Source organism: Canis lupus, chromosome 3, assembly GCF_048164855.1.
Source record: "Canis lupus baileyi chromosome 3, mCanLup2.hap1, whole genome shotgun sequence".
In the NCBI taxonomy this organism is placed as follows: Eukaryota; Metazoa; Chordata; class Mammalia; order Carnivora; family Canidae; genus Canis; species Canis lupus.
In genome coordinates, this window is record NC_132840.1 from 32,532,100 (window position 1) to 32,557,873 (window position 25,774).

The window sequence follows — 25,774 nt, forward strand, 5'->3', positions numbered from 1 at the left end:
AACAGGGCAGATGGTGGGTTACAGCACCAACTCCCATTGGCCACACAGCTCATGGCTCATCTCTGGGAGCCACGCTTCTCTCCCCCACGTGACTGCAGTCCCTTCCTGGTGGCCATCCACCCAAGAGGGCACTGCCTCCTCCAGAGTCTCTTGGGTCTCACATTCCTCTCTTTTGTATTAGAATTAGTGATGTAATATATATTTCTGTATTAAATTTTAAATGTTGAGATGATTGCAAATGCAATGTACTCGTGACAAATAATACAGGGAGCTGCTGTGCCCTTCACCCTGTCTCTCCTTAAGGTAGAGTCTTGTAAAACTACTGGACAATATCACAAGCAGGATGTTGATATTCAAGCCAGATGCCGGGCAGTTCCACCCCCAGGAGAGCCACCTCTGTCTCCCTCCCACCTCCCCTCCTTGACCCCTGGCAGTGCTCATCTGTCCTCCATGTCTATAACCGTGACCATCCAAGAATGTCATTGGAAATGGAAGTACCCGGTAGGCAATCTTTTGGGATGGGCTTTTCTTTCTTGACAAATCTTCATAGATTCATCCTGTTACTGCCAATGTTTCTCCAGTTTCTCCCATTTTCTAGCCATGGGACCTTGACCACAGCACTCAGGGTCTAGGTCCCGTCTTTTCCTCCGTTCTCGGGAATGTGAAGGGGCTGTAGCCAGGGCTGAATGCAGGCGCCAGCACGTGATCCTGGTCCTCTGACGGCCCATGTTCTCTCTCCAGATACCTGCTCTCCATGTTGGTCTTGAGGGAGGGAGGGGCAGGACCAGAACCCTGCACGAGGAGGGGCACACCACCTGAGGGGGTTCTGGATGCCCCCCTGCCCTGTCTGGCCTCAATGCCCTGTCAGTGGGCTCTGATGGCAACTAAGAGAAGGATACTGGCTTGGCTGGGAGCAGAGTCAAGCCGTCCTGCATCCTAAATCCCCCATAAAAACCCGTTCGGTGGTCTAAATCCCCACCTCCTGGACAGTGCTGGGCTCACAGAGAACCTTGGCTCAGCCTCTGGTCCACAGGGCACACATGTCCAGATGGTGTGGAGCTCAAGTGGGGTGCCTCAGTGGATGGGGAGGGGCACCCTGACCTGGAAAGTCCACCAGTTGGACCGCAGGAGGGCAGGCTCTATCCGAAGGCCCCGTGACAACAGATAAGGTGACAGCGGAGGGTCACTGTAGGAAGGGGCCACTGGCTGTCAGCTCCATGTAGTCTGAACACTGATATCACAATGTGCTGATGATATGCAGTCAGCCCACTGCCTGGTCTGTTCTGTTTGGAAATTTAATGACTTAGGTTGAACAATACAAAGTTCCCATTTTTGTGAATGGGAATGCACATTAGCATTTCCATGTGATTCAACTGAGTGCTAAAGCTCCAGGACCCCCTCCTCCAAAGAGACATGCCTAGATTTTTTATGAGGAGGTCTTGGACATTGGTGCCATACTTTCTATGGGGTCCACTCTGGAGAAACCCAGAAGCTACAGCAGGACCGCAGATGCTGGGCAGGGGTCTCGAGGTCCAGTCTTCGGCTCAGAACTGGCTCTGTCATTGGAACCCAGGCTCCAGAAGCTGTCTGGTCTATGCCAGCAGTCTCCTTGTTTGAAAGATGGAGATGTACACATGCCATCCCCTTCAACCATCCAAAGGTTCAGACAGACGTCCAGGTGTCCCACTGTTCTCAGCATTCCTTGAGAACCTGTTGTTCAGTTGGCAGGGTCCCCTTCTGCTCACCAGTGTCTCCAAACCTGGACCCTCTCATGAATCCTTGCCTTGTAAACAATGTGTTTATGGGGCAGTCAGACCTGCCTCGAGGCAGCCAATCAGAAGGCTCACAGTCACCTTATAATTAGAATTTTGTCCCATCACAGGACATGATGGGGTCCCATGGGTCATGGGACCTCTCTGGCCCAGCTCTACCTTCTAATAGCAGGAGAATTGCGACCACAAGACCATCCCCCCTTCCTTCTAGCTCAAGACTTCAAATTCTGGATATTCTTCTACCTTTAAACAAAAATAACCCAAACCTTCTGCTTGGACTGTGTCCCCCAAAATTTAGACTAAAGCTTTAACCCCCAATGTAATAGTGACTGGAGCTGGTGTTGGCTGAGGTCATGATGGTGGGCCCTCTGCTGGTATTAGTGTCCTTGTTAAGACACCAGAAAGCTTGCTCTGGCTCTCTCTCATCCTAAGGACATGGCGAGAAAGTGGCTACCTGCACAGCAGGAAGAGGACCCTCCCCAGAACTGCACCTTGCTAGCTAGCACTCTGATCTGACTGCTAGTCTCCAGAACTGTGAGGAACTGTGAGCCTTGTCTGTGGGGTTTTGTCATGGTGGTGCAAGCAGAACAAGACATCTGCTTTTAAAATCCATGGCCTAGGGGATCCCTGGGCGGCTCGGCGGTTTAGCGCCTGCCTTTCGCCCAGGGCATGGTCCTGGAGTCCTGGGATCGAGTCCTGAGTCGGGATCCCGGCATGGAGCCTGCTTCTCCCTCTGCCTGTGTCTCTGTCTCTTTCTCTATGTCTGTCATAAATAAATAAGTAAATCTTTTAAAAAATAAAAATAAAAAAATCCATGGCCTAAGAACACAAAAGAATGGCAGTGAAAAAAGGCAAGTCAGAGATTTGCACCCCCAGACTGCACTGCCCCGAAGGACTGCAGATGCTGGTGGCATGGCCGGGTGACCTGGACAGCAAACCCAAGCCAGGTTCCAGAATAAGAACGTGCGTTAGCATCGAACACTGCAGGACTGAGAAAAGGGCTCACGGCTGTGCTGGAGTCTGTTTATTTTACTTTTGTGATGACCACAACACTCACTTTTCACATTTAATGGGGAAAAAAGAAACTGATCTTCTGGGATCTGTTAGGGTATGAGAGAAGATCGGCAGGGAGAGTGCTGTCTCCAAAGGGATGCGCCAGTTGGCAGAGCCTGTTTTCTTAAGACAGAACGTGGGAAACCTCACCGATGCTTCCCAGGGTTCAGATTCCTGGAACTTGAGCCCAGAGTCTACAATAACAGATGCGTGTGTGAGAAATACTTGCCCCTGCATGGCCGTGAGGAAGCCTTAAAAGGAAAGTCTTTTCAGAAAGAGACAATAGGACTGACTTTTGTGTAAACTGGGAAGAGAAATGGACAGTTTTAGAATTCTTCCACATTTAAACACACAGGCAGCAACAGGTCTATGACTCAAGCTGTAAAAACAGATTAATCCACAAAGTCCAAGTTCTGATAGAAAAGTCTTCCCTTAAATAATTTAAAAAATACTGAGGTCCACATTCCTAACTTAATCTCTTATCTACACAAATTTACAGTATTTATAAATCACAGGCTAGCACTGAATTACATTTATCACGAATTCACCCTAAAGCAACACAGACCAAAATACCATTGAAGCTAATTAACATCACACACGGTTAACTCTTGGATTACCACGCGACAAATGACACCAACGTGGAACATAAAAGAAGGTAACCTAACCCAATAAATCTACGGTGATTTTGATAAAAGCCACTGGAACACAACACAGTCAAGTCGCAGCATGCAAGGGCCGGAAGATCAGTTCCCTGCAGCCACAGCTCCAATGTGGCGACCTCCTAGATGGACGGTCAATGCAGGATGCAGGCTGTGACCTAGTGCCCACCCCCGAACAAGTCTGGATTCTTTCTTTGGGGTCAGGCTCTGCAAGTGCCTGGAGGCTCCAGCCTCTGGCTGCCTTCCTCTACCCTGGGAGAAGGCAGCACACGCCCAGACCCGGGAGGGGCTGCAGCCACCTCTGCCTGCCCTCACACTCAGAGGTGGGCATCTTCCCAGTGTAGGCCCATGCTGGCTGAACTCCAGGAACAAGACATCTCTCCCTAGATATTATGTGCTGCCCTGGCAAGCCCTATAGTGACCACTGGGATGCACAGCCCCAGGCACCCACTGGAGCCGGGCCCTACACGCTGTCCACTGCCACTCAGCATCTGCCTGAAAACCCCACCGGTCGCCAAATACACCCCGTCCCCCGAAGGGCTGGACTCATCCTGGGTGACCATCGGGAACCTGTAGGGCCGGTGGGAGGCCCCCTCGGCAGCTGCCGCCCAGAACCCCGCCTGAGGCATCTGTCCCGGCCTCCCTCCAGCGCCGGGTGCTGGGCGGCTCAGGGGATGCCCTCCTTCCTCTGGCAGCACTGCGACGGAGGCGCGGACCAGTCGTACACATATGAGAGGCGCAGCTGCACCTCCTGCTTGCACAGGCGGCCCTCGCGTGTCAGCATCTGGTGCTTCTCCAGCATGTCCTCCAGGCTCTGCTTGTGCGTCACCAGGTACTGGTTGCTGCAGCCGCGGGACTTGTACTCAGTGTCGAAGCGCGGGTCGTGCTCGCGCTGGACGTCCACCGGCGCCAGCCAGGCGCCCAGGGACACGTCCTCGCTGTGCCAGGCGCGCAGGTACTCCCGGCTGAGGCGCAGGTAGTGCACCAGGTCGGCCGAGAGCACGTAGCCGCCGCCCAGCGCGTAGGGCAGGTAGTAGTCACAGAGCTGCCAGGCGGCTTCACGCCAGCGGCCTCCGGGCTTCACGCGGCCGCGGCCCGAGAAGAAGCCCCAGTAGAGGCGGCGGCGACGCGCGGGCTCGCGGGCTCGCAGCTCGGCCAGCAGCGCGTCCAGCCGCGCGAACGAATCGTCGTCGGCCTTGAGAACGAACTCGAAGGCCACGTGCTCGTCCAGCCAGGCCAGCATGGCCAGCACCTTGGCCGTGAGGTTCTCGTAGGCGTCGCGCAGCGCCGGCAGCAGCAGCAGGTCCCCGTGCCGTGCCTGCTCGCGCTCCAGGGCCCGGCGCTCCTCGGCGCCCAGGCCGCCCGTGCCCACCGCGAAGCGCGCCCACACGTCGCCCGGGCCGCCGCGCCGCCCCGCCGCCAGCCACGTGCCGCGGACCACGCTGCGCCGCTCCGCCGCCCGGGGCGCGCTGGCCACCAGCACCGCCAGGAAGGCGGTGGCGCGCGCGGGCCCGGCGGACGGGAGGCTGCGGCCGGGCGGCGGGCGGGGGCCGTCGGCGGCGCAGCGGGCCAAGTAGAGCAGCCCGGCGCCGCAGAGCGCCAGGCCACCCAGGCCCAGCGCTGTCCGGTGCCGCCACGCGCGCCGCAGCAGCTTCATGGCGGGCGCGCGCGCGCGCGCGAGGCGCCCCGGAGGACCCGAAGCCGGCGCCCAGGCCGCTTCCACCGGCGGCGGAGGCGAAGGGCCCGGCGCTGCCGGTCACGTGCCCGCCCGTCACGTGGGCACGCGCACCCAGCTCGTTGGTTGCCTCTGGGAGGGGCCGCGCGGTCACTTCCGCCCGGAGAAAAGATGGCGGCACCAGCATCGTCGCGCTGGGGTAGTGCCCACGCGCGCCGTTCTTGGTCCGCCTCTTCCCGGAAGAAAGATGGCCGCGGCCTAGGCGAGTCCGGTTAGAGGCGTCACGGGCGCTCGAGTCCCGCTCGGTGGATCCTGAGCGAGGGAAGGGAGGTCGGTGAGTGAGGGCCCCGGGGCGGGGAGGGGGCGGCGGGAGGCCTGCGGACGCACCCTCGGGCCGCTGGATCCTGGGCTCATGTCATCTCTGCCCTCAGCGACGGCTGCCTCCGGGAAACAAGCTGACGATGACCGGTCGGCAAGGGAGCCGGGGGGACCCCGGTGTTTACCGGCCAGGCGACCTCGCTGCCCTAACTGGTGGGACTTGGTGAAGATTTGAAATTGTGCGTGTGAAGACCCTGGCTTCCGGGTCGGCCAGTGTCAGTTGTTACCGACCTTCTCTACGCGACTCCCGAGACCTGTGACGGGGCGTTTAGGTGAAGCGTTTGCGCTTTTAACCGCGAGAGATTGAGGTTCGCCGGAACGGACACCCCAGGGCGGCCGAGAAATGTCGCGTCCGCCGAAGCTGGGAGCCCTGGGGGGTGTTGCCTTCCCTATTCACGTCGCTTCTAGAGGATGGGGATTCCCTGCGCTTTGAAATCCCAGCCTTGGGGTGTCGGGATCAGGGGGTCCGGGTGGGGGTCAGGTGTCGGGGGTCCGGGTCAGGGGGTCAGGTGTCGGGGTCGGGGGTGGGGGCCTGAGGGTCAGGGGTGCAGGGCCGGCAGAGGGTGAGGAACCCAGCACCTGATGGCATCCTCAGCCACGCTGCTACTTTCCTGCTAAGGAACCTCTGAAGGGAGAAGATAAAGTCTCACTTGGCCTCCTGATATCCGTTTGGTTATTTCGAGGTTGCTTTATCTGCAGAACTAGTGTTCTGCCCTTGAAGATAAGGAAGGAATCGAGTTTGTTCTTTCCGGGAGCAAAGTACAGTCTGCTTGGACCCGATGCGTGTTTTTATGTCCACTGTTCAGAGAGGGCTGTATTAATGTCAGGGGCGGTTATCTTGGTGTGAACAGCACTTTTCTGGCAGGCAGGAGCAGGAAAGGAAGGCCAGTACTGGACCCTAGTGACCGCAGGCTTGTGACAGGCTGCATGTCCTCCTGGGCCCCAGTGGCGTCTCCACTCAGCATAATCCCCCAGGCCCTAAGCTGCTGGTTGGAGCTGTGGGTGCCTCGCCCACAGCGAGTGGGCAAGGTACAGTGGGTGAACACCACTTACTGGGTTCCTCAGGGTCTGTTTATGTAGGGCTCTGCTGGTCTTGAGACACATACCCCATGTTGTTCCCACAGGCCCTGTGTTTTTTATTGTGCGCTTCTGCAGAACACGGATATTTTCAGGAACATGTGTGTGCACTGTGGTAGAAACCCCTGTACATGTTCGTTCAGCTGTGTGGACAGCGTGACTGCTGCTTGGATGGTGAGGGGCAGGAGGTGTGGCGCTCCAGTGGATGTGACTCAGGGGCAGTCCTGTCACAGAGAACACCCTGGGGCAGCCGGCCAGCCTGCGTGCTTCTGAAAACATTGCAGGCCCCCCAGACCAGGAATGAGACAAGTTCAGAGAGTGGGGCCCAGGTGGTGCTCAGGTTGACAGGACTAGCATATAAAGGTGTCAGCTGACAGGTGGATAGTGCCATTCAGGAGTAGGAACATTTGAAAGGAAGCATCAAGTAAGCAAGTGGTGGCATCTGCTCGTGTTGCCGTACCAGCCAGTGGAGCTTGTGTCCTGCACAGTGTGCCCTCAGGCTGTGCTGTGGTGGCTGTGCTGCTGGCCAGCGTAGACATCTGCTTGGCCAGGTAGAAGGTCCTGTGCTTCCTGCCATGCCCCAACTTGGCTGCAGGTGGCACCCTGGCCTGCTGTGGGTGCCTCCAGGGCCAGCAGCCCTGGGCCCTGGGCGCTACTGGGCTTCCCTTTGCTGCTCCTCCCTGCAAAGACTGCCAGAGGAGGGCAGGGCCTCAGCTGTGCCCGAGGGGACCACCAGGTGTTTGCCAGGTGGACAGACTATGAGGACAGGTTAAGTAAAGGGCCAGAAGGAACTGCTGTTCTTTTGGGAAGTGTGGAGTGTGAAGGTCTGTGAGAAGCTGAGCTAGACGCTGAGCAGGCAGCTGGGCCATGTTCTGGCGCCAGCCAGAAGGGAGTTCTAGGTCATTCCAGAAGGGAATCTGGAGGAGCCTGGAAGGGAAAGCAGGTAAGTGGAAGGAGCCAGGTATGGGAGGAGGCTGGGATGGCCAAGTGCTGGGCATGAGTACTTGTGGCCCTGGGATCCTTACTGTGGGGAAGTAGACGGAAGAGTGGCCTTGATTCCTCATTGCCAGGTCCAGGCATACCGAGGATGACAGACTTCCTGTCTTCTTGTTCCTGTGTGAACACGAGCAGGGCTGTGTGTGTGTGTGTGTGTGTGTATGCTCGTGTTTGTGTACAATTGTGTACTTGCTGCGTATGTGTGTGCACACCTGCAGGTCATTGAGATGGGAAGGTAGGGAGGGGCTGGTGCCCTGATGGGTGGTTTGGGCATTTGCTGGCACCAGGCCCTGTCCTCACAGTGCCTCAGACTAGGGTAGGGGGCTTCCTGTTTCATGGTAGAAACCGAGGCTGGGGAGGTCAGGTGACTGAGCCAAAGGGACAGAGCTCACAAATGCTGAGTTGGGATTTGGAGAGTGGGTTACCATGACTCTGGAGTCAGTCTCAATACCAGAAGGGATGGAGAAACACTGTTTTGGGAATAGCCGCTGTGGGCATTGAAAAGGGGTAGGTTTAGTGGTGCTGAGTGGCCCTTGAGGTGGGGCAACTTAGATCTGAGTAAGAGAGAGAGATAAGATGCTTCTCCAGCATATTTGGAAAATGGAAAAGTAGTATGTCTAGTATAGATCCATAAACCAAGAATTTCTATATCGTGTTGTAAAGTAAGCGCTGCTTTAGTGAAATATTTGCTGATGCTCCATTGAACGTTGGCCATGTCCTCTTTGTGGACTTTTAATTGCATGCTGGGGTCTGGTAGCTGTGGGCTGTTGGCCTTTCACAGTACCTGGGGTGGTGGGAAGGTTGTGACCCAGGCCTCACTAATGACCTGTCCTGTTCCTCTCTCCCCAGCTCCTGGCCGCACTTGCAGGCCATCTCACAGTCCGGACCTGGGTGGCCATGGCATTCAGGCAGGCTCCCCTCTGCGGCCTGGCTCCTCACTGCCTATGGCTCTTGGGGGTCATCCTTTTGATGGATGTGTCTGCCCGGCCTGCCAACCACTCATCTGCTCGGGAGAGAGCAGGCACCAAGGACGAGCCTGAGATCCTACCCCCGGATCACCTGAATGGGGTGAAGCTGGAGATGGATGGACACCTCAACAAGGACTTCCACCAGGAGGTCTTCCTGGGGAAGGACATGGACGGGTTTGAGGAGGATGCAGAGCCACGGAGGAGCAGGCGGAAGCTGATGGTTATCTTTTCTAAGTAGGCACCTGGGCCTGGACCACAGCTCACACAGGCTGATGGTCATCTTTTCTAAGTAGGCACCTGTGGCCTGTGGCCACAGCTCACACAAGCCATGTGCTGGGGCTGGGCAGGGCCCACAGATCTCAGGGGGCCTGAGCCTTAGGAGACTCCCTGCCCAGCATAGGCCTGTTGGGGCCCAGGCTCTCAGGGTATTGGTGACTGGTGGTCCAGGCACATTCCAGGACCCAGGATTCATGGCTCTCGGTTCCAGGAAGGAGACTGAGAGGAGCCCCTCTGAGTGTACACAGGTGTCACACAGGCTGGGGACACACGTCCAGAGGGCACAGGGCCTGGTGGCTTTGGAGCCTCCAAGAGAGTAGAGGGGCTTCATGGCCAGGGCATGAGCCTGGGAGGAGGCCCTTGGTAGTTGGACCTGGACTCTGTTCCCTGAGCCTGTCAGCCTCAGCGTCCTCATCTATGGAAGGGAGCATTGAGAGCCCTGCTTCCTTGGTGTGGGGAGAACAAAGTCTCGGCATATGCTGGGTGCTGTTTATTTCTAGGGTAGGGTGAAATGAGGTGGAGAACAGATAGGAGGGCAGCAGGGCTGAGTGGGTAGTGCAGTAACTTGGGAGAGGCTGGGGTGTGCTGAGGGGTGTGGTGGGTTTTACCACTGGGTAGGTGGGAGAGGACTAAGCAGCTGCAGGTGGAGGTAAGAGAGGGTGGGGCGAGTGCAAGGCTCCTACAAGTAGAGCAGAGATGTCGGGTATACCAGTTACCGAGTGGAGTTGAGGAGGAGCATCCAGCAAGTGTGAGTGTGTCCTCGGCCAAGTCTGGGCACCAGGTGAGAGATCTGGAAAGAGGACCATGGCCAGACCAGGGCCTGTGGGGTTCAGAGGTCAGGAGAAAGGAGCAACTAGGAGGCTCTAGGGGGAAAGGGTTGATGCTTCCTTGGACAGCCCCCTCTGGGGCTGAGTTGGAGGAACTGGTGTCTCTGCCCTTGATGAAATGTGCTAAAGCCTCGTCTAGCATCCAGGTTTTACTCTCATCTGGAGTGAAGTCTTCTGTTTTCTGTGAGCAGAGGAAAACTAGGGACCAAGCCACCAGGTAGCAGGTGGCTCCTTCTTTGTCAGATGGAGGCAAACCCACACAAGGCAGCGAGATTGCAGTGCTTGTTCTGTGTCTCCACGATGCCCTGATGGGGTTTCCCTGGATAGGTATTGGCGAGAGAGGTGGATCCCACCAGCTGAGGGCGGCTGGAAGGTCTGTGGATGGTGGGCTGGCCGAGACCGAGTGGGAGACAGGTGGGCGCTGGACCACCAGACTGGGTAATCTGTTCATGATTTGGCTGGCTAACGTCGAGGTCCCTGGCCTCTCCCCAGGACTCTGTTGGGAGCATCCCTCCCCACACTGGGAGCCACCTTCCGGCAGCGTGACGAGGGTGGTCTGCACCACTCACTGGGCCACGGGCCAGCTGTGTGCCCGCAGGTAGCCTTTGGGCTAAAAACACTGGGCAAGGACATCTACCCAGACCTGCCCTGGGCTTCCTTGGGAGAGGGTGGCTTCACCCTGGATCCCAAGATACCTGTGGAACCTCAAACCTGTGAATATCGTGTCCGTTAGAACATCTTCCCATCAGACAGACTCAAACTCAGCTGTTGAGCCAACAGCATGTTCTCCCCGAGCTGCTTCTGGGCCTTAGAGCCCTTGGCACTTTTGTGTGTTGGGGGGCCCAGGGCTCTGGGAGGAAGGGGCCATGAGAGGGCCGGGCCTCGAGAGACCAGGCAGGGCCTCTTGGACAGGTGACGGCAATGGGGCAGAATCCAAAGAGGGTGGGATACTGCCCAGAGACTCTGCGCCAGGAGCAGGCGCCTGACACTGGAGCAGGGGGTGCAGTCAGGAGGCAGGCGTTTTCCTGCCGTGCTTATGTTTTCAATGTTGAAGGTTCGTTCTTTACCTGGTTGGAACATAGCTGGCTATCATGACGGAGCACAGAGCAGGGAGCCAAAAATTCAGCAATGAGCCTGGGACTGTGGGGGCTGGGGGTGTGTCTGGAGCCCCACCTGTATCTCACACCTGTCAGGGCTCTGAGGTCCAGGTGTGCAGATGTCTGTGCGCAGGCAGGGAGCAGGCTTAATGCCAGACCTCACCTGGGCCTCTTCTTCCTGGGCACCTGCTGCCCTCTGCACGGAGTCACGAGGGGCCCTGCAGGTGGAGAGGTGCGCGCTTGCTCAGAGGGGTAGCAATGCTAAGAACACATCCCCTGGAAGTGGAGAAAACGGGACCAGTAAGCCGTGTTGCCAGCGGGAAGATGGGGGTTGCCTTGCAAGCTGCTTGCTTTTCAGTCTTTCTGAGGTGTGTGGCTGTGGCTGTCCACAGGAGGTATTTTTGTTATGCATCACTTATTTTGCGGGGTCACAGGTGGGGAGCACCTCACTCTACTCACCACCACTTGCCACTGTGGTTTCCACACTGACTTCCATCTATGGCCACTCCTGCTTCAAGAGGCTGCATGGCCCAAGACTGTGGCGTCTGGCTTTTTGTCAGCTGCTGCCTCACTGGCCCTCTGCCCGAGTTATACGTGGTCTCAAGGACCTGGTTTTGATGAATGTAATCCTGTTACAACATTTATTCATTCATTCATTCATTCATTGGAGACACAGAGAGAGAGAGAGAGGCAGAGACACAGGCAGAGGGAGAAGCAGGCTCCATGCAGGGAGCCTGACGCGGGACTCGATCCCGGGTCTCCGGGGCCACACCCTGGGTTGAAGGCAGGTGCCAAACCGCTGAGCCATCCAGGGGTCCCCTGTCACAACATTAAAAAAAAAATTATTTATTAGAAAAAGAGAGAACACAGACACCTGCACATATGCATTTGGGGGTGATGAGGGGAAGTGGGGGAGAGAATCTCCCCACTGAGCACAGAGCCTGACATGGCGCTCGATCCCACGACCCTGAAATCATGACCTAAGCCGAAATCAGGAATCGAGTGCTTAATTGACTGATCCACTCAGGCACCCCACCACAATATTTCTTAAATAAGACTTTTATCTTGGAATAATATTAGATTTACAGAAAAGTGGCAAAGACAGCCAGTTCTCCCTTATACTGACCTTTAGGTAACCACAGTGCATTTGTCAAAACTAAGAATCAGCAGGGCTATTCCTGTTGCCCACACTCCAGCCTTCATGTTCCACTCTTCCCCATCATCCCTGTCCATTCAGGGGACAGGGACGCTGAGTGTCACGGGTCCTCTGTCCCCTCTGGGATGTGGTGGTGTCTCTCTCTTACTCTTTCATGACCTTGACAGTTTTGGGGAGGACTGCACAGGTGTGGGGTCCCTCATTTGGGGTTTATTTGCTGTGCTTTCTGGTGCTGAGAGTGGGGTTGGGGTTTGGGAAAGAACACCCCAGAGGTGAGGTGGCCCTCTTGTCAAATCCCGTTAGTGGGTAGTTGGCATCTGTAGGATAGTTCAGGACACGTTGGCCTGGTCACCTGGTCCAGGTGGTGTCTGTCAAGTGTCTCCCTGTCCCTCCCGTCTTCTTTGGGAGCCACTCAGTGAGACAGTTGCCCTCCAGCGGGATGGGGAGGGGAGCCACCGTATGACTTGGATTTCTGTGGGGAGCATTTCTGTCTCCCCGTACGTTGACTTATCACTCGTTTCCTTCTGTCAGCCGGGACTCCTGGACATTTCTTGTACACTTTGGGTAGGATCCAGTACTGCGCTGGTCTGCCACTCGCATCATTCCCACTTGGAGGTGGGGAGGCCTTCCATTTGTTTGTTTTGGGGCACTTCCTTACTTGCTGGCACTACCAGGTGCTCCAGGGGCAACTCTCCAGGGAGCCCTGGCTTCTTTTATTGCCCAGATCTGGGCACTGGTTCTGTGCATTACTGCTGGGTTCGCTTCCTGGGGCCCTCCTGGTGGGCAGGGCTAGATGATGTGTGTGAACATAGGTGTGTTAACACGTGCACACACATACTAGTGTGCACACGTGTGTATGAGCCAGTTCATACACTGAGTGTGTGCTGATGCATGCACACACGTATATGCACACTTGCATCTGTATTTGCTTCTCCATTTAGCCATCTGTACCCACGTATGGAACATGACTCTGCTCTGGCTTCATAGCTCTGGTCCCATGTGTCTGGGTGTGTAGATTTGGGTTGGCAATGCCACCTGTCTTGAGCAAGGGCCGAGTCTGTCCTCCCCCGGTGGCCCCCAGACTACTGGGGAAGTGATGCTGATCTGCTGCTACAGAGTAGACCACCAGTCTTCCCTGCCACCCCCAGTGTCCCCTGACACTTCTGGCGTCACTGTTGGGTAGAATGTGTCCCTGTTCATGGCAGTGGAGTCCCGCTGGCCATCCTTTGGTCCCGGGTTCTGGAGACCTCGTCTGATGTTGCTTGTCTGGCCACAGGGTTGATGTGAATACTGACCGGAAGATAAGCGCCAAGGAGATGCAGCACTGGATCATGGAGAAAACTGCAGAGCACTTCCAGGAGGCCATCGAGGAGAGCAAGGTGCACTTCCACGCTGTGGACCCCGATGGCGATGGTATGGTGACCTCACCCTGACTCCACGGGCTGGAGGCTGCCAGGGGAGGGCAGTGTGTAGGGGCAGAGGAGGTGAGGCCGTAGTGTTCGATTGTGCTGGCCCCAAGACAGACCCCTGGCTCATGCATCCCCTGCAGGCGAGGATGGGGGTGTGGGGCATGGGCCTGGCTTTGGGGTGTGCTGTGGCCACTTCAGTGCTTCTGTACTTGCCTGCAGCCTGGGGATACTGGCAGATGTCTGCAAACAATCACATACCTCTTCCAAAACTGTCCATTTTGGATCGGTCTTATCTTCTAGGGCATGTGTCATGGGACGAGTATAAGGTGAAGTTTTTGGTGAGCAAAGGCCACAATGAACGAGAAATTGCGGAGAAGATAAAGAATGGGGAGGAGCTGAAAGTCGACGAGGAGAGTGAGTGCCTGGGCCCTGTGGCATGCCTAGAGGGAGGCCTCTAGCCGGGCAGGCCATGGGAGCAGCAGGAGGCCTCCCATAGGTTTTTGCTGGGGAGGTCTGTGGGCCAGGACAGGGTCCGTGATGGTCGGGGGAGGATCCTCACAGCCCTCACTGCATCCCGTTTGGGGCCCCTGCCGAGTTTTGGCGTGTTGCCTGTTGCGTCCTGTTCTTCCTCCACGCAGTGAGTCAGCATCCCACCTTGTCCTATCGTGTCTTCTCTTGGTGATGTGTGTTTGAAAGTTTCTCTGCAGCATGTTTGCACCCATGACTTGGTCCCTGTTTGTCATGTGCCCGCCCCCTGCCCCCTCGCTCTGTGAGGGCTGCTGCTGCGGCCCCTGGGCTGTGGCTGTCCCCTGCTGCTGGGTCTTCAGGGGGACTGTGGGCACTCTTGTCTGTGCCAGTGTTTGTGGTTAGGGGCCCAGACCCCTCTGTCCTCTGTTGGGTGGCAGTCATGCCTTCTTTCTGTTTGTATTTTCCCTGTTCATCCTTCACCTGATTCTTTGCCTTCCTTGCTGGCAAGCAGGGAAGTGACTGGCCTTTTTGTGCTAATCTCTGTCCTGCGGTCTTGCTATGATTGCTTAGTGGTTTTAGGACTTTAGTTAGTTCTCTCAGATTTCTCTACAGGTGACAGTGACATCAGCGAACACAGTTTGTTTCCTTCTTCCCAATCTGTATACCTCCTGCCTCCTCCTCTTACCATATTTCCTGGGACTTCAGGACCATGCTGGAGAGCATTGATGATGGGGCACCTTTTCCTTTTTCTGATCTCAGAGGAAGTGTTAAGTTTCTCCCCATTAAACTGGTGTGAGCTGCAGGTTTTCTGTAGGTGTTCTTTGCTGGAGAAAATCCTCCTCTGTTCCTAGTTTGCTGAGAGTTTGGATCATGAATGGCTGTTGGATTTTGTGTCATTTTTTCTGTCTGTTGATCTGATCATACAAGTTTTCTTCTTCAGCTGTTGATGTGATGATCACGGTAATTGATTTCCAGATGTTGAAATGGTACTGGCCTTGTGTACCTGGGATGAGTCCCATTTGGTCATGGTCTATAATTCTTCTTACATGTTTTTGGGTTTAATTTGCTGATCTTTTGTGGGGCATGTTTGCATGAGACACACTGGTCTGTAGTTCCCTTTTCTGTTTGTGTCTGAGCCCCCAGCTTTTGGGCTGTCCCGTGGGGGCTGCCTGTTACAGGCACCCTGTCCATGTGTCTCATACGTTTGTTTTTCCTGCTTCATCTGACCATGGTGCATATGTAACTTAGAAGAGCCTCAGGTTAAGCAGCACCAGATCCTTTTCCTGAGCAGCACGGAGGCTCCTGGACACCCTTGGACACTGGCTGGCCTTTCCCCATTCCTGGGGCGCCATCCAGAATTTCATTTCTGTTCTTTTTAAAGCATGTACCTTGGATGTGATTATTTTTTTTTAACTTTTATTTATTTATGATAGTCACAGAGAGAGAGAGAGAGAGAGAGAGAGGCAGAGACATAGGCAGAGGGAGAAGCAAGCTCCATGCACCGGGAGCCCGACGTGGGACTCGATCCCGGGTCTCCAGGATCGCGCCCTGGGCCAAAGGCAGGCGCTAAACCACTGCGCCACCCAGGGATCCCGATTATTTTTTTTTGAAATGGTAGTTTGTCTTTTTCATGTCTGTTTCTGTTTTGTTTCCATGGTTTGTCCTGGGGTTCCACTGTCCCCTGAAGAGGGTAGAGGCCTCTAGGGGTCCTGGGGGAGGAGAGGGCTCTGTCCTCCTGCCGGTGTTGGCGATTTGACACCAGCGTCTGGGTGGCTACTGGGGTGCAGGGAGCCGGCCCCCTGTCCCGCCTGCTCTTGGGATCTGGTCTATCTGCAACGCCTTTCCCTCAGGTGTGTCTGGGGTCAGGACCTGTCCTTCAGGGACATGGGCTCTGCTGCCTAAGCCTGCCTATCAATGTTTTCATTTCAGCACGTGTCCCTTCTTTAGTTTGGAGGGGATGAGCAGGTGAGGGACATCAGAAGTGAGGAGCAGTGTTGAGGGTGTGGGATGCCAGGGAGCACAGGTGGGGGCTGAGAGGTAGGCTCAAGAGTTCCCATGTGGCAGCGTGTCTCCTCAGGGATGCTTGGCACATGCACGTGGGCTTGGGGGGCTGCTGTCCCCAGGTACCACACATGGGGGCCTGCCCAGGTCAGTGCCAGGCCTCCCTCCAGCCTCTGGCACTGCTGGCATTGCTGCTTGTGTGTCTGACCTCTGCTGTGGTGTTGGGTTCAGCACCCCTTAAATCCCCAGTGACCTCATGGTGAGGTCCTTGAGGGGTTACAGCTGCTCACAGACTCTGTACCCGTCCCCACGCGTCTTGTCCCAACGCAGAGCAGGCGAGAACATGTCGTCACTCCCACCTTTCTTCAGGTGTATTTGCCATTAAAAGTAGGTCACCACGGGATCTTCTGTCATAGAAGGTGCTGGGGCTTGAGATGACGGGTGCTGTGTGGGATGCAGCCATGGCCTGGCTCTTGGTGATGGCAGTGAGGGCCTCCATGCCCGAACTCTTCCTGCTTGCCTGGCCTACGCCGCTCTCTTGGAAGACTGGGACAGTTATGGAGCCTGTGGAGCTTCAGGCTGGGCTCTAGGCCTCCCACGGAGGGAGAAGGGGGACTGTGGTGAGAGGCTGTGGGGGATACTTGAGTCATACCTGGAAGCTGGGTTTTCCTCCAGAGCCCTACCCACCGTATACGCGCACGTGAAAGAGATAGAAGGGAATAAGGTCGCGCTTTGTTCCTGTGGGTGCGTGGCGGGGGTGGGTCCGCCTACATCCTGCTTTCCATTTCTCCCGAGGAGCAAACAGCAGCAGCAGTAGCTGAGGGTGGGGCCTGCAGGGGGGGCGTCTGTGCCTGTGTGTGTTGGGGGTGTGTGTTGGGGGGTCGGCACCCATATTTGGGGGGTTTGTGTCATGAGCCTCTGCATCTGTACCTCGTGGGATCTGTGTCTGCATCTTGGGAGGGTTTGTGTCTGTCTGGGGGGCTCTGCACTGTGTGCCTCCTGAGGGCTGAGCTCTCCTTGGGGTGCTGAGCCCCTGGCCTCATGCACCACTGTGTCCTGGGCCAGCCTTGCCCATCCAGGCAGCACATCTCAGAGCTGCTCAGGTGCGTGCAGGTGTCCTGGGTGCTGGGTCCTCACAGGTCGGCCTTTCCCAGCACAGGAAGTCCTAGAGAACCTGAAGGATCGCTGGTATCAGGCGGACAACCCCCCTTCAGACCTGCTTCTGACGGAGGATGAATTCCTGTCATTTCTGCACCCTGAGCACAGCCGTGGCATGCTCAAGTTCATGGTCAAAGAGATTGTCCGGGACCTGGGTGAGGCCTGGCCTGTGGCCCATCCTGAGGGGGTGGTGAGGCTGAGGGTGTTGGTACCTCCCTGCTGGTGGCTGGGCTGGATGGCAGGGTCCGTGGTACACCTGCAGCCAGTCGTCCTGGCAGCGGTGGCCCTGGGGGTTTGGAGGCTGTGTGGCTACACAGCGGTAAGGGATGGTCAGGCCTTGTCCTGCACCATCTGGCCTCCGCTAGGCTCCTGAGCGGGTCAGGTGTTTTGCTTTAGGCTAAAATTTAACACATGGAACATTTGGCAGTGAACCTGTTTGGTTGATTTCCCCTAGATGGGCCTGGGTGGTCCCATGCCCACTTGAGGTCCAAGCATCCCCTCCCCTATCCCACAGACCAGGACGGTGACAAGCAGCTCTCACTGCCTGAGTTCATCTCTCTGCCCGTGGGCACAGTAGAGAATCAGCAGGGCCAGGACATTGATGACAGTTGGGTCAGAGACCGAAAAAAAGAGTTTGAGGAATTGATTGACGCCAACCATGACGGGATCGTGACCATGGCGGAACTGGAGGTGAGCGCAGGCGCTTGTGGGGGCATCTCCCGCCCCCAAGGTGGGGCCCAAGTCCCCAGGCTTCCAGGTGTGCCCGAGGCAGGGGCTATGGTGATGAGAAGGCAGTGTTGGTTGTGGGGGCACCTGGGGTGGGCTCCCTGTGTGTGGGGGAGGGGATCCACCTGCCAGTGTGGTCATCTCTGTTGTTCAGATGAGATTTGAGCAGAAAAGCAGGCAGCCCAGTCAGGTACTATACCTGCCCCCAGGTCAAGGTGCTTGGGATGTCTTGGCCCCTCTTGACAAGAAGGAGCCGCTCCCCAATGGGCAGCTGGCTGGATGCTGGGGCGCTGGGGGCCACAGACGGTGTTGGAATCTACCATCTTCCCCTGAAGTGTTTTCGCCAGTGTCGTGTAGGTGCTGTGTGGGCTTGTTTTTCCCCGTTGCTGGATGACTCATTCACTTTACGCCAGAATTCTCTGATCCCTGTTGATAGCTGGCGGGCGCAGCTGGTTGAGTCCGTGTCTGTGCCTGTGTCCGGGTATCATATAGATCTGTGGACAGGTCCCTGGTGGCCACTCAAGGCAGGGCTTCCCTCCTCCCTATCCCTAACCCTTCCCTTCTGTTAGGTGTCCTGACAAAGGTGGAGGTGGTAAGTCTTGGGTGCCCACACAGGTGAAGGCTGCCTGGCCCTGAGCCACTTCCAGCCTGGTGTCTGCCTTCCAGAACATGCTCATCTGTCCTTGCTGCTTCTATACTGTCAGCCAGTGGGGTGTTTTGCATAAGGAGCGGCTCTCTGTGCTGGTTTTAGGGTCAGAGGTCAGGCCCTGATGCTGGTTCCCTGAGGGAGCATCCAGTGGGGCGGGGTGTCTGTCCTGGGGGCTCTCAGGCCCGTCACCGAGTGTGGACCTGCGCCGCTGTAGTGAAGAGGACACTCGGGGCGTGGGCAGCTGGGCAGGGCCGTGGCAGCCAGGGTCTGCAGTGGCCCTGTGCTTGGAACCATTGTAGGACTACATGGACCCCATGAACGAGTATAATGCCCTAAACGAGGCCAAGCAGATGATCGCCATCGCCGATGAGAACCAGAACCACCACCTAGAGCCTGAGGAGGTCCTCAAGTACAGCGAGTTCTTCACAGGCAGCAAACTGATGGACTATGCCCGGAATGTGCACGAGGAGTTCTGAGCCCACCCCACCTGCCACCTGCCCTGCACACCTCGGCCCCCTGGTGCCTCCTAAAAGCCCCCCTTCCTGTGGCCCCGACAGCTGTGGCTCCAGGCTTACTGAAGATGTGCTTGAACGGGCCCAAATCCCCGAGGTGCAGTTGTGGGCTGGCCACCCTCCATGCATGGAGTCCCACAGGACTGTGCAGGTCACTTCTGAGAACTGACTGCATCAAGGCGCTGCAGCCTCACCATATCTGTGGGGAGTAACGCAGTTCCTGCCGTTTCCTTGAAGACCAAGAAGTGATCATAGTATTAGAATGAGCTCTGCTGAGAGCTCTTGGCCGGCCTCTGGGGGGTGCCTGCCCCTTCCCGGGGTGCTGGGGAGGGGCCGCCACAATGTTTAGTCTCCGAAAACACAAACGCTTGTGACGAGAATCTCATTAATGTACTTTAAATTACAGTTGCTTTTTTCTCCTAGCTTCATTTTTTTGTTGAAAAAAAAAATCCCATAAAATGATTTTGAATGTTTGTGGCTAGGTGGCTTCCACTTACTGCTTTTGAGGTGGGTGGTTTGGTGAGAACAGAGGGTTTGGTCAGGCTCCTGCCAGGGCAGGTGCGGGAAGGACCAGGCCCCGGATGTGTTTAGTGATGGGGAGGCCCACAGTTACGTGGGAAAGAGCTCTCACAGGATGCTGAGGGTCTGGGCTACGGATTCAAAATCAGGAGCCTGGAACCTGGGTGAGACCCCCTGGGAGGAGCTGGGGTGGAGAGGAGGAAGGTCTGAGGACAAACCCTGAGAGCAGGGGCTGGGGGGGAGAACACAGAGGTCCTGGGTTGGCTGTGGGGGATGCAGCAGAGCCGTCAGGGGGCCGGAGTCTCACGGAGCCTGCGCTGGGGCTGGGGGCCCAAGAGCCTGGGTCCTGCCAGGCCTGAATTTCTCATGCTTGCTTTCCCAGGTCCTTTGTGGGGGTCAGTGTGCCCAGTGTTCGTCTGGCATGTGGGGACAGAGGGCACTGAGCTGTGAGGGGTTTAACTGAGGGTCTCTGACCCCACGTGCCTCCCAGCTGCTGCCTTGAGTCCCTGCCTCGACCCTCCGCACCTCCATGTTGGTCATCCCCTCAGGAGCCCTGAGCTGTGGTTTTGTGGCACCTTAGTGGATAGCTCACCCAGACAGTGGGTCTGCTTGAGCCTTAGAGGGCCCTGTTCGGGTGGGGGCTCCAGCCAAGTGGGCAGAGGGGCTTCCTTGAGCTGCCCCTGTGACCCGCCCTTGCCACAGGGACCTGCTTCCGAGCAGCGTGGGGTGGGGCCGTTGCAGAGGAACAGAGGCGCAGTGACACCTGTGCTGGTTTCCAGGCAAACAAGAGGAAAGACTTCAGAGAGGACGAGAGTACGTGGTGGGAAGGGGTCCCCGCAGCCAGGCCCACATGGCTGAGCCAGCAGCAAGCAGATGTGTGATGCTCAGCAGAAGTGTGGGCTGTGCCGGGGGGTCAGCTGGGACCCCAGGGTGGAGGGTGAGCATGCGCATGACATGCAGTTGGCCATCTGTGCTGCGTGGGTCACAGTGGACAGATGCCCAGTCATGTGGGCCCAGTGTGCAGGGCCTCAGGCAGTGGGGACCACCCAGCAGGTGGCCCCAGAGGAGGAGAGGCACCCTAGAGCAGAGCACAGCCTGCCCGACTCCCAAGTTAGCTCAACCTCAGAGGCCACGTTTGTCAGTTTAAAAAAATAGATGTTTCTCAGCATCTGTGGAGGGGGGTGCACATGCCCACGCACCAGGCTGCCTGACCCTGGACCCTCGACCCCCTCCCTGTGTGGCCCTTTGGCCGCTGGTGGAGCCTGCCTCTCTCTCTGCCCCCTAGTTGGGGTGCCTGGGATATCTCAGCCTCCCCTGGCTCCAAGGAGCCGCTCTCCAGTGGGCAGGTGGCTGTTGGGCCATGGCCTGTGTGGCGGCCTTGCCAGCACAGCCCGGGAGGAATTCCCCAGGTGGGCTGGGACGGAGCTTTCTCACCTGTCCTCGGGGAAGGGGATTTCCAGCCTCTACCTCTGCCCACGGGAGGCTGCCCTCCCCGAGGAGGCCCTCTGCCTCACACTTTTTAAATTAACTGTTGAATGCTTAATTTCATCTCAAGATTATGATTTGGAAGGTAACAAAAGTGACACTGTGTAGCCTCCCCTGCCCCCAGAGCACCCAGTGATATCGGAGAGAGTGCGTGTAAGAGAGGACGCGTGCACATGTATGTGCCTGTGTGTGCACATGTGTGTGTGTGTGTGTGTGTGTATGTGTTCTTCCCCTTTTACACACCACAGTGGTCCTGCGCATGGCCTCCCCACCTGCCCTGGAACTGCCAGGTCCGTGTCCGAGGATGCCAAGGGCTCCGTGGGACCATCCAGTGGGTCGTCCCAGTCTTTGCTGCCCTGTGGGTGCTGTAGAGACACCCTCAGCCCAGGGTGGGTTTAGAGTGGGGCAGGCTTGGCCACCAGAGGGGACACAGTCATCCTGCTGGCCCCGCCTGGCCAGGGAGCTAGGGGAGTGCAGATGGACCCCCCTACCCTTACAGATACAGGTTCATGCTTGCTCCCAGGCATATTTTGTCCCCAGGATGCAGGGCAGGTGCTGTCTGTTGGGCCATCCTGATGAGTACCATGGATGACTGTCTCTCAGTCCTGGGGGCTGGAATCTGAGATCAAGTGTGGGCAGGACTGCCTTCTCCTGGGGCCTCTGCTTGGTGGAGACGCTGCCTCCTTGTCCTCATGTGCCTCCTCTGTGGGCTCTCCTGAGGTCTCCCAGAAGGATGAGCCCTATGGGATCAGGGCCCACCCTGCTGACCCCATCTGAACATCACCCCCACTCTAGAGGCACCATCTCCAAACAGCCACACTGGGGGGTCAGGCCTTCAACATGTGACTCTGAGGACACAATTCAGTTCCTAACACCTGCTGTGCTCAGGCACCTCAGCAGCGCACATGCACCACTACACCCCTGCACAAGCTCCCACACGCAGGGCCTCACCATGTGGGCCTCCTGCCATCCCAGTCCTTGACCACTGCCTCGGTCTGAGCTAGTTTCAGACGCTTGGGCCGGCGACCGTGCTCTGGAGTCTGGGACCAGTGAGCTGATGCCCAGTAGAGGGTCCACATGGTGAGGGGCCTGTCTCCTAACCCAGTGTGCTGCCTTGGTTTACCCGTGTGCTCTGTGCAGCCTTTTATGTGTGGGGAGGGGATGGCAGGAGCAGCCACCTGCTCCTCCCGAGGGGTTTGCCCTGCCCTGTACATGGAGAATGAGGGCCCAGAAGAAGCGGGGTTGTGCAGGGGCCCTTAGTGGCTCGGTTGTGCTGGGCAGAGGGGTCCAGTGTGGTGGTGGGTGCAGACTAGAGATGCTGGCCCTGGCAGGGGCTGGGGGCTGCGAGTCCTCACTTGGGCCTGGTTCTGTGTGCTGGCTGGTATGCTGTGCCTGCTGGCGGAGCCTGAGCTCAGTGGGTGTCGTCGGGGGGGATGAAGGCCCTGGGGCCCAGGGCGGGACGGGAGCCCCTAGCCTTGGTGGGGGCTGCCCAGACAAGCTGCCTTCCTGCCACCAGCCCAGGCCAGGGGTCGCCAGCCCTTCCTGGGTCTCCTTCCTTCTGGTCCCCTCCTCCTCCCACCCTCCCCACCCCTCCTCCGCAGCCCTTATAGCCACATCCTCCAAGGAAAAACCCCAGACTCCTGTACTGCTGGCAGAGATGAGGATGTTCGTGGAGTCCCTGCGGCTCAGCGGTCCTCACTCAGCCCTCCTGCTCCTGGGGCTTGTGCTGGGTGCCGTAGCTGAGCACAACTGTTTCGGGAACACCTACCCCAAAGACGGCAAGTGCTGCAATGACTGCCCACCAGGTGAGTGGCCTGGCCACAGAATTGGGGAGCGGTGCCCATGGGGAGGATGGCATGGGGACCTGAAACATGGGGTTGGGGGTCATAGGGGTAGAGACACGGGGACAGAGGGCAGGGACACTCGACATGGGGGTGGGTGGAGACACAGGAATGGAGGATGGGGAGTGGGGGACTTGCTGATGGCGTCCTGGGACACAAGTGTCATGCGCTAGTGGACTTGGGCTGATGGACCGGGTGACCTGCCATGGGGCTTGGGACAGTGGGCCAGCCGGAGGCTGGGGAGGAGGCTGCCAGGACCGGGGCCAGGGCCAGGGCCAGGGCCAGGCTGAGTCTGAGCCACGTCCCGCTGCAGGTTATGGAATGGAGAGCCGCTGCAGTAGGAGCCATGACACCAAATGTCATCAGTGTCCATCTGGCTTCTACAATGAGGCTACAAATTACGAACCCTGCAAGCCCTGCACTCAGTGCAATCAGAGTGAGTGCCACCCAGCCCCAGCCCGGATCCCTGGCCCTCTGCCCTTGGGGGGGTGGCTGGGGGCCCTGTCGCTCCACCCAGCACTTACATGGGGCCCCCCAACCATAGAAACAAGCCCCAAACCACAGCAGGGCCAGCTGCACCACAGAGGCCCGCTAGGAGTACCCCCTCCCACCAGGGGGGCTGACACCACTTGGGGTCAGGGAGGAGCACATGCCTGCCAGGTGGCCCTCCCCCACACCCCTCCACCCAGGGTCCTGCCACGGGCCTCAGAGGAGGCAGGAAGGGCGGCTGGAACAGCCATGAGGATGGGGAGGCATCCCAGGAGCCTGTGGCCAGAAAGAGTGTGGCATCCAGAGACTGGGGATGGGGCCACTGGTCTGGGGGCCCACCTACCGCCCTGGGCGCCCCACCAACTGCTCCTGACACCTCCCAGGAAGTGGGAGTGAACCCAAGAGGAGATGCACACCCACGCAGGACACCATCTGCAGCTGTAAGCCAGGCACAGAGCCCCGGGACGGCTACAAGCGTGGAGTCGGTGAGCCCCACGGGGTGGGCAGCATGTGCATGAGAGGTTAGGCTCTGTGGGCCTGCAGGGGGGACCTGGAGGGGCCAGGGGGCTTCGGGGACCCGAAGCCATTAAGGAGGCCTGTCTCCCACATTACATGCTATCACTTCCACTGCATGCCACCCCCACTGCCCTGTCAGACCAAGGTCCTTCCCTAGCAAATAGGTTATGCCAAGAATGGGGTGGGGGGAGGCACCTGGGTCAGGGCCAGTGGGTGGACTGTGGGCAGGGAGGAGGGTCTGGCAGCCCTGGAGGGTGAGCGCCTAGCCTCACGTACCAGTCCCAGCAGCCATGGTGTCTGGGTCCCCGACGTGGCCATGGACGGGCTGAGATGGTCCTGCTGCCTTGTTGCAGACTGTGCCCCATGCCCACCCGGACACTTCTCCCCAGGGGATGACCAGGCCTGCAAGCCCTGGACCAAGTGAGTGACCTGCGGGCTGGCTGGTGGGGGTGCTACTGGTGCCTGTCCCCTCATGACCCCTGGCCCCACCCTGCTGTCTCCCTGCTTAGCCCTGCCAGCCCCCACCCACCAGCCTGGCAGCTGGGTTGGAGTGAGGAGGCTGTGAAACTCCCACTCATCCAGACCTAGGGCCTCCATGGGCAGAGGCAGGAAGAGAAGAGTCAGTGGTGGGTGGGTAGGAGGGGACGGGGTGGGGAATCCATGGAAAGGGGGACTGAGGGTGTGGTTCCCTGGGTGGGAGTCTGATGCTGCCTCAGCTGATCCCGTGTGGGTCTCCCATTACTCCCCACCTGTTCAGGTCCTGTCCTAGTTCTGGGCCTATCTGGTCAATCTGGGAGGAGTTGGTGGGGTGGGGGGTGGGCTCTAGCTTGACCCACACCCCTGCCTTCCTCAGCTGTACCTTGATGGGAAGGCGTACAATGCAGCCGGCCAGCAAGAGCTCAGACGCTGTCTGTGAGGACAGGAGCCTCCCCGCCACACTGCCATGGGAGACCCAGAGCCCCCTGACCCGGCCCCCTACCCCTCAGCCCACTATGGCCTGGCCCAGGACCTCGCAGGGGCCCTTCACACCCCCTACGGAGCCCCCCAGGGGTAAGAGGGGGGTGGCTTCACCCCAGCAGCAACCTCTGCTGACTCAAGAGGGAAGGGGGTGAGGAAGGGAGGGAAGTGTTGGGAATGGCCTCTGCCCCCTTGCCCCCCTCAAGAGGCCACCCTGGGGTGGACACCCTCCTCCAGGGGCCCCATCCAGCAGGCCCCGCCTCCCCACAGGCCCCCAGCTGGCTGCTGTCCTGGGCTTGGGCCTAGGCTTGCTGGCCCCCGTGGCAGCCGCACTGGCCTTGCTCCTGCACCACAGAGCCTGGCGGCTGCCCCCCGGTGAGTATACACCGTGACCCCCGCCCAGACTGCCTCCCAAAAGGCTGAGACATTAACCCACCTGCCACCTCCTGCTCTTTCCTCTTCCCCAGGTGGAAATAGCTTCCGGACCCCCATCCAAGAGGAGCATGCTGACGCCAACTCCACCCTGGCCAAGATCTGAGCAGCCAGTGCTCCCACCCCAGGCTGGGGGCCCAGAGGGTCTGCTGGATGTTGAGGGGCATTGTGGGTGCCCCCAGGCACTGGCCAGCACATCCTGTCACCTGGGTGCCCTGTCACCCCGCCACCCCAACCTGCGCCGTTTTAGGTGCTCCTGGGCTGGCATCCAGGGCTCTGCTACGTATGCTGTGCATACTCCCCGCCCAGGGTGGTGCCCCCCCCCCCAATAAATGACATGGGCAAATGTGGGTCTCTGACTGGGCGCGGGTGGGGAGGCGGCTGCACGCCCATGGTGGGAGAGCTGGGCTGTGCCCACTCTGGCAGAAGACGGATCTCCCACTGAGGCAGGGGTGTGGGGTAGGGGCTTACCCTTTCTCTGGGCATGTCCTGGCACCTGCAGTGTCCTGGGGGTGGCTAGACCACCCAGCCGCTTATTGGGTGGATCTAAGAACTGCTGCTCGGATACCCTGCACTTGGGTGAGAAGGCCCAGGGCACTAGGAAGCCCACTGATCTGGTTCTAGTGGGAGCAGGTAGGAGAGACCTGAGACCCCAGCCCCAAAGGGGACATTTGAGGG

General features: G+C 58.0%; 3 protein-coding genes across 8 annotated transcripts; 2 read left to right on the forward strand and 1 right to left on the reverse strand.

The window, feature by feature from the left end:
* Window positions 1-4,004: 4,004 nt before the first annotated feature.
* B3GALT6 (beta-1,3-galactosyltransferase 6) lies at window positions 4,005-5,156 on the reverse strand. The gene has a single exon (XM_072820177.1). The coding sequence runs from the start codon at window positions 5,139-5,141 to the stop codon at window positions 4,152-4,154; it is 990 nt and encodes a 329-aa protein (XP_072676278.1). The 5' UTR covers window positions 5,142-5,156; the 3' UTR covers window positions 4,005-4,151.
* Window positions 5,157-5,311: 155 nt separating this feature from the next.
* On the forward strand, window positions 5,312-19,330 carry SDF4 (stromal cell derived factor 4). Of its 4 annotated transcripts, none has more exons than XM_072820172.1 (8): window positions 5,358-5,493; window positions 5,591-5,809; window positions 8,460-8,812; window positions 13,211-13,347; window positions 13,644-13,757; window positions 16,967-17,125; window positions 17,485-17,660; window positions 18,645-19,330. In XM_072820172.1, exons 3-8 carry the CDS (start codon window positions 8,508-8,510, stop codon window positions 18,819-18,821), a joined length of 1,068 nt encoding a protein of 355 aa, XP_072676273.1. In that variant the 5' UTR covers window positions 5,358-5,493; window positions 5,591-5,809; window positions 8,460-8,507; the 3' UTR covers window positions 18,822-19,330. The 4 variants fall into 4 exon arrangements, with proteins under 4 accessions (XP_072676272.1, XP_072676274.1, XP_072676273.1 ...); XM_072820174.1 differs by having other exon boundaries at window positions 5,370-5,489; XM_072820171.1 differs by lacking the exon at window positions 5,591-5,809 and having other exon boundaries at window positions 5,312-5,493.
* A 3,160-nt stretch (window positions 19,331-22,490) lies between these two features.
* On the forward strand, window positions 22,491-25,433 carry TNFRSF4 (TNF receptor superfamily member 4). 3 transcript variants are annotated; one of them, XM_072811560.1, is made up of 7 exons: window positions 22,491-22,666; window positions 23,016-23,138; window positions 23,575-23,712; window positions 24,061-24,127; window positions 24,561-24,757; window positions 24,935-25,039; window positions 25,132-25,433. In XM_072811560.1, the coding sequence occupies exons 1-7, from the start codon at window positions 22,519-22,521 to the stop codon at window positions 25,200-25,202; spliced, it is 849 nt and encodes a 282-aa protein (XP_072667661.1). In that variant the 5' UTR covers window positions 22,491-22,518; the 3' UTR covers window positions 25,203-25,433. The 3 variants fall into 3 exon arrangements, with proteins under 3 accessions (XP_072667661.1, XP_072667669.1, XP_072667673.1); XM_072811568.1 differs by having other exon boundaries at window positions 23,575-23,676; XM_072811572.1 differs by lacking the exon at window positions 24,935-25,039.
* Window positions 25,434-25,774: the final 341 nt, after the last annotated feature.

Excerpts from the sequence above, each read along its gene's own strand:
- B3GALT6 (XM_072820177.1), bottom strand. The coding sequence starts at position 5,141 with ATGAAGCTGCTGCGGCGCGCGTGGCGGCACCGGACAGCGCTGGGCCTG.
- SDF4 (XM_072820171.1), top strand. The coding sequence starts at position 8,508 with ATGGCATTCAGGCAGGCTCCCCTCTGCGGCCTGGCTCCTCACTGCCTA. Across the intron at positions 13,348-13,643 it reads TGTGGACCCCGATGGCGATG|GGCATGTGTCATGGGACGAG; the intron begins GTATGGTGACCT and ends CTTATCTTCTAG. Across the intron at positions 13,758-16,966 it reads GCTGAAAGTCGACGAGGAGA|CACAGGAAGTCCTAGAGAAC; the intron begins GTGAGTGCCTGG and ends GGCCTTTCCCAG.
- TNFRSF4 (XM_072811560.1), top strand. The coding sequence starts at position 22,519 with ATGAGGATGTTCGTGGAGTCCCTGCGGCTCAGCGGTCCTCACTCAGCC. Across the intron at positions 23,139-23,574 it reads CTGCACTCAGTGCAATCAGA|GAAGTGGGAGTGAACCCAAG; the intron begins GTGAGTGCCACC and ends GACACCTCCCAG. Across the intron at positions 24,128-24,560 it reads GCCTGCAAGCCCTGGACCAA|CTGTACCTTGATGGGAAGGC; the intron begins GTGAGTGACCTG and ends TGCCTTCCTCAG.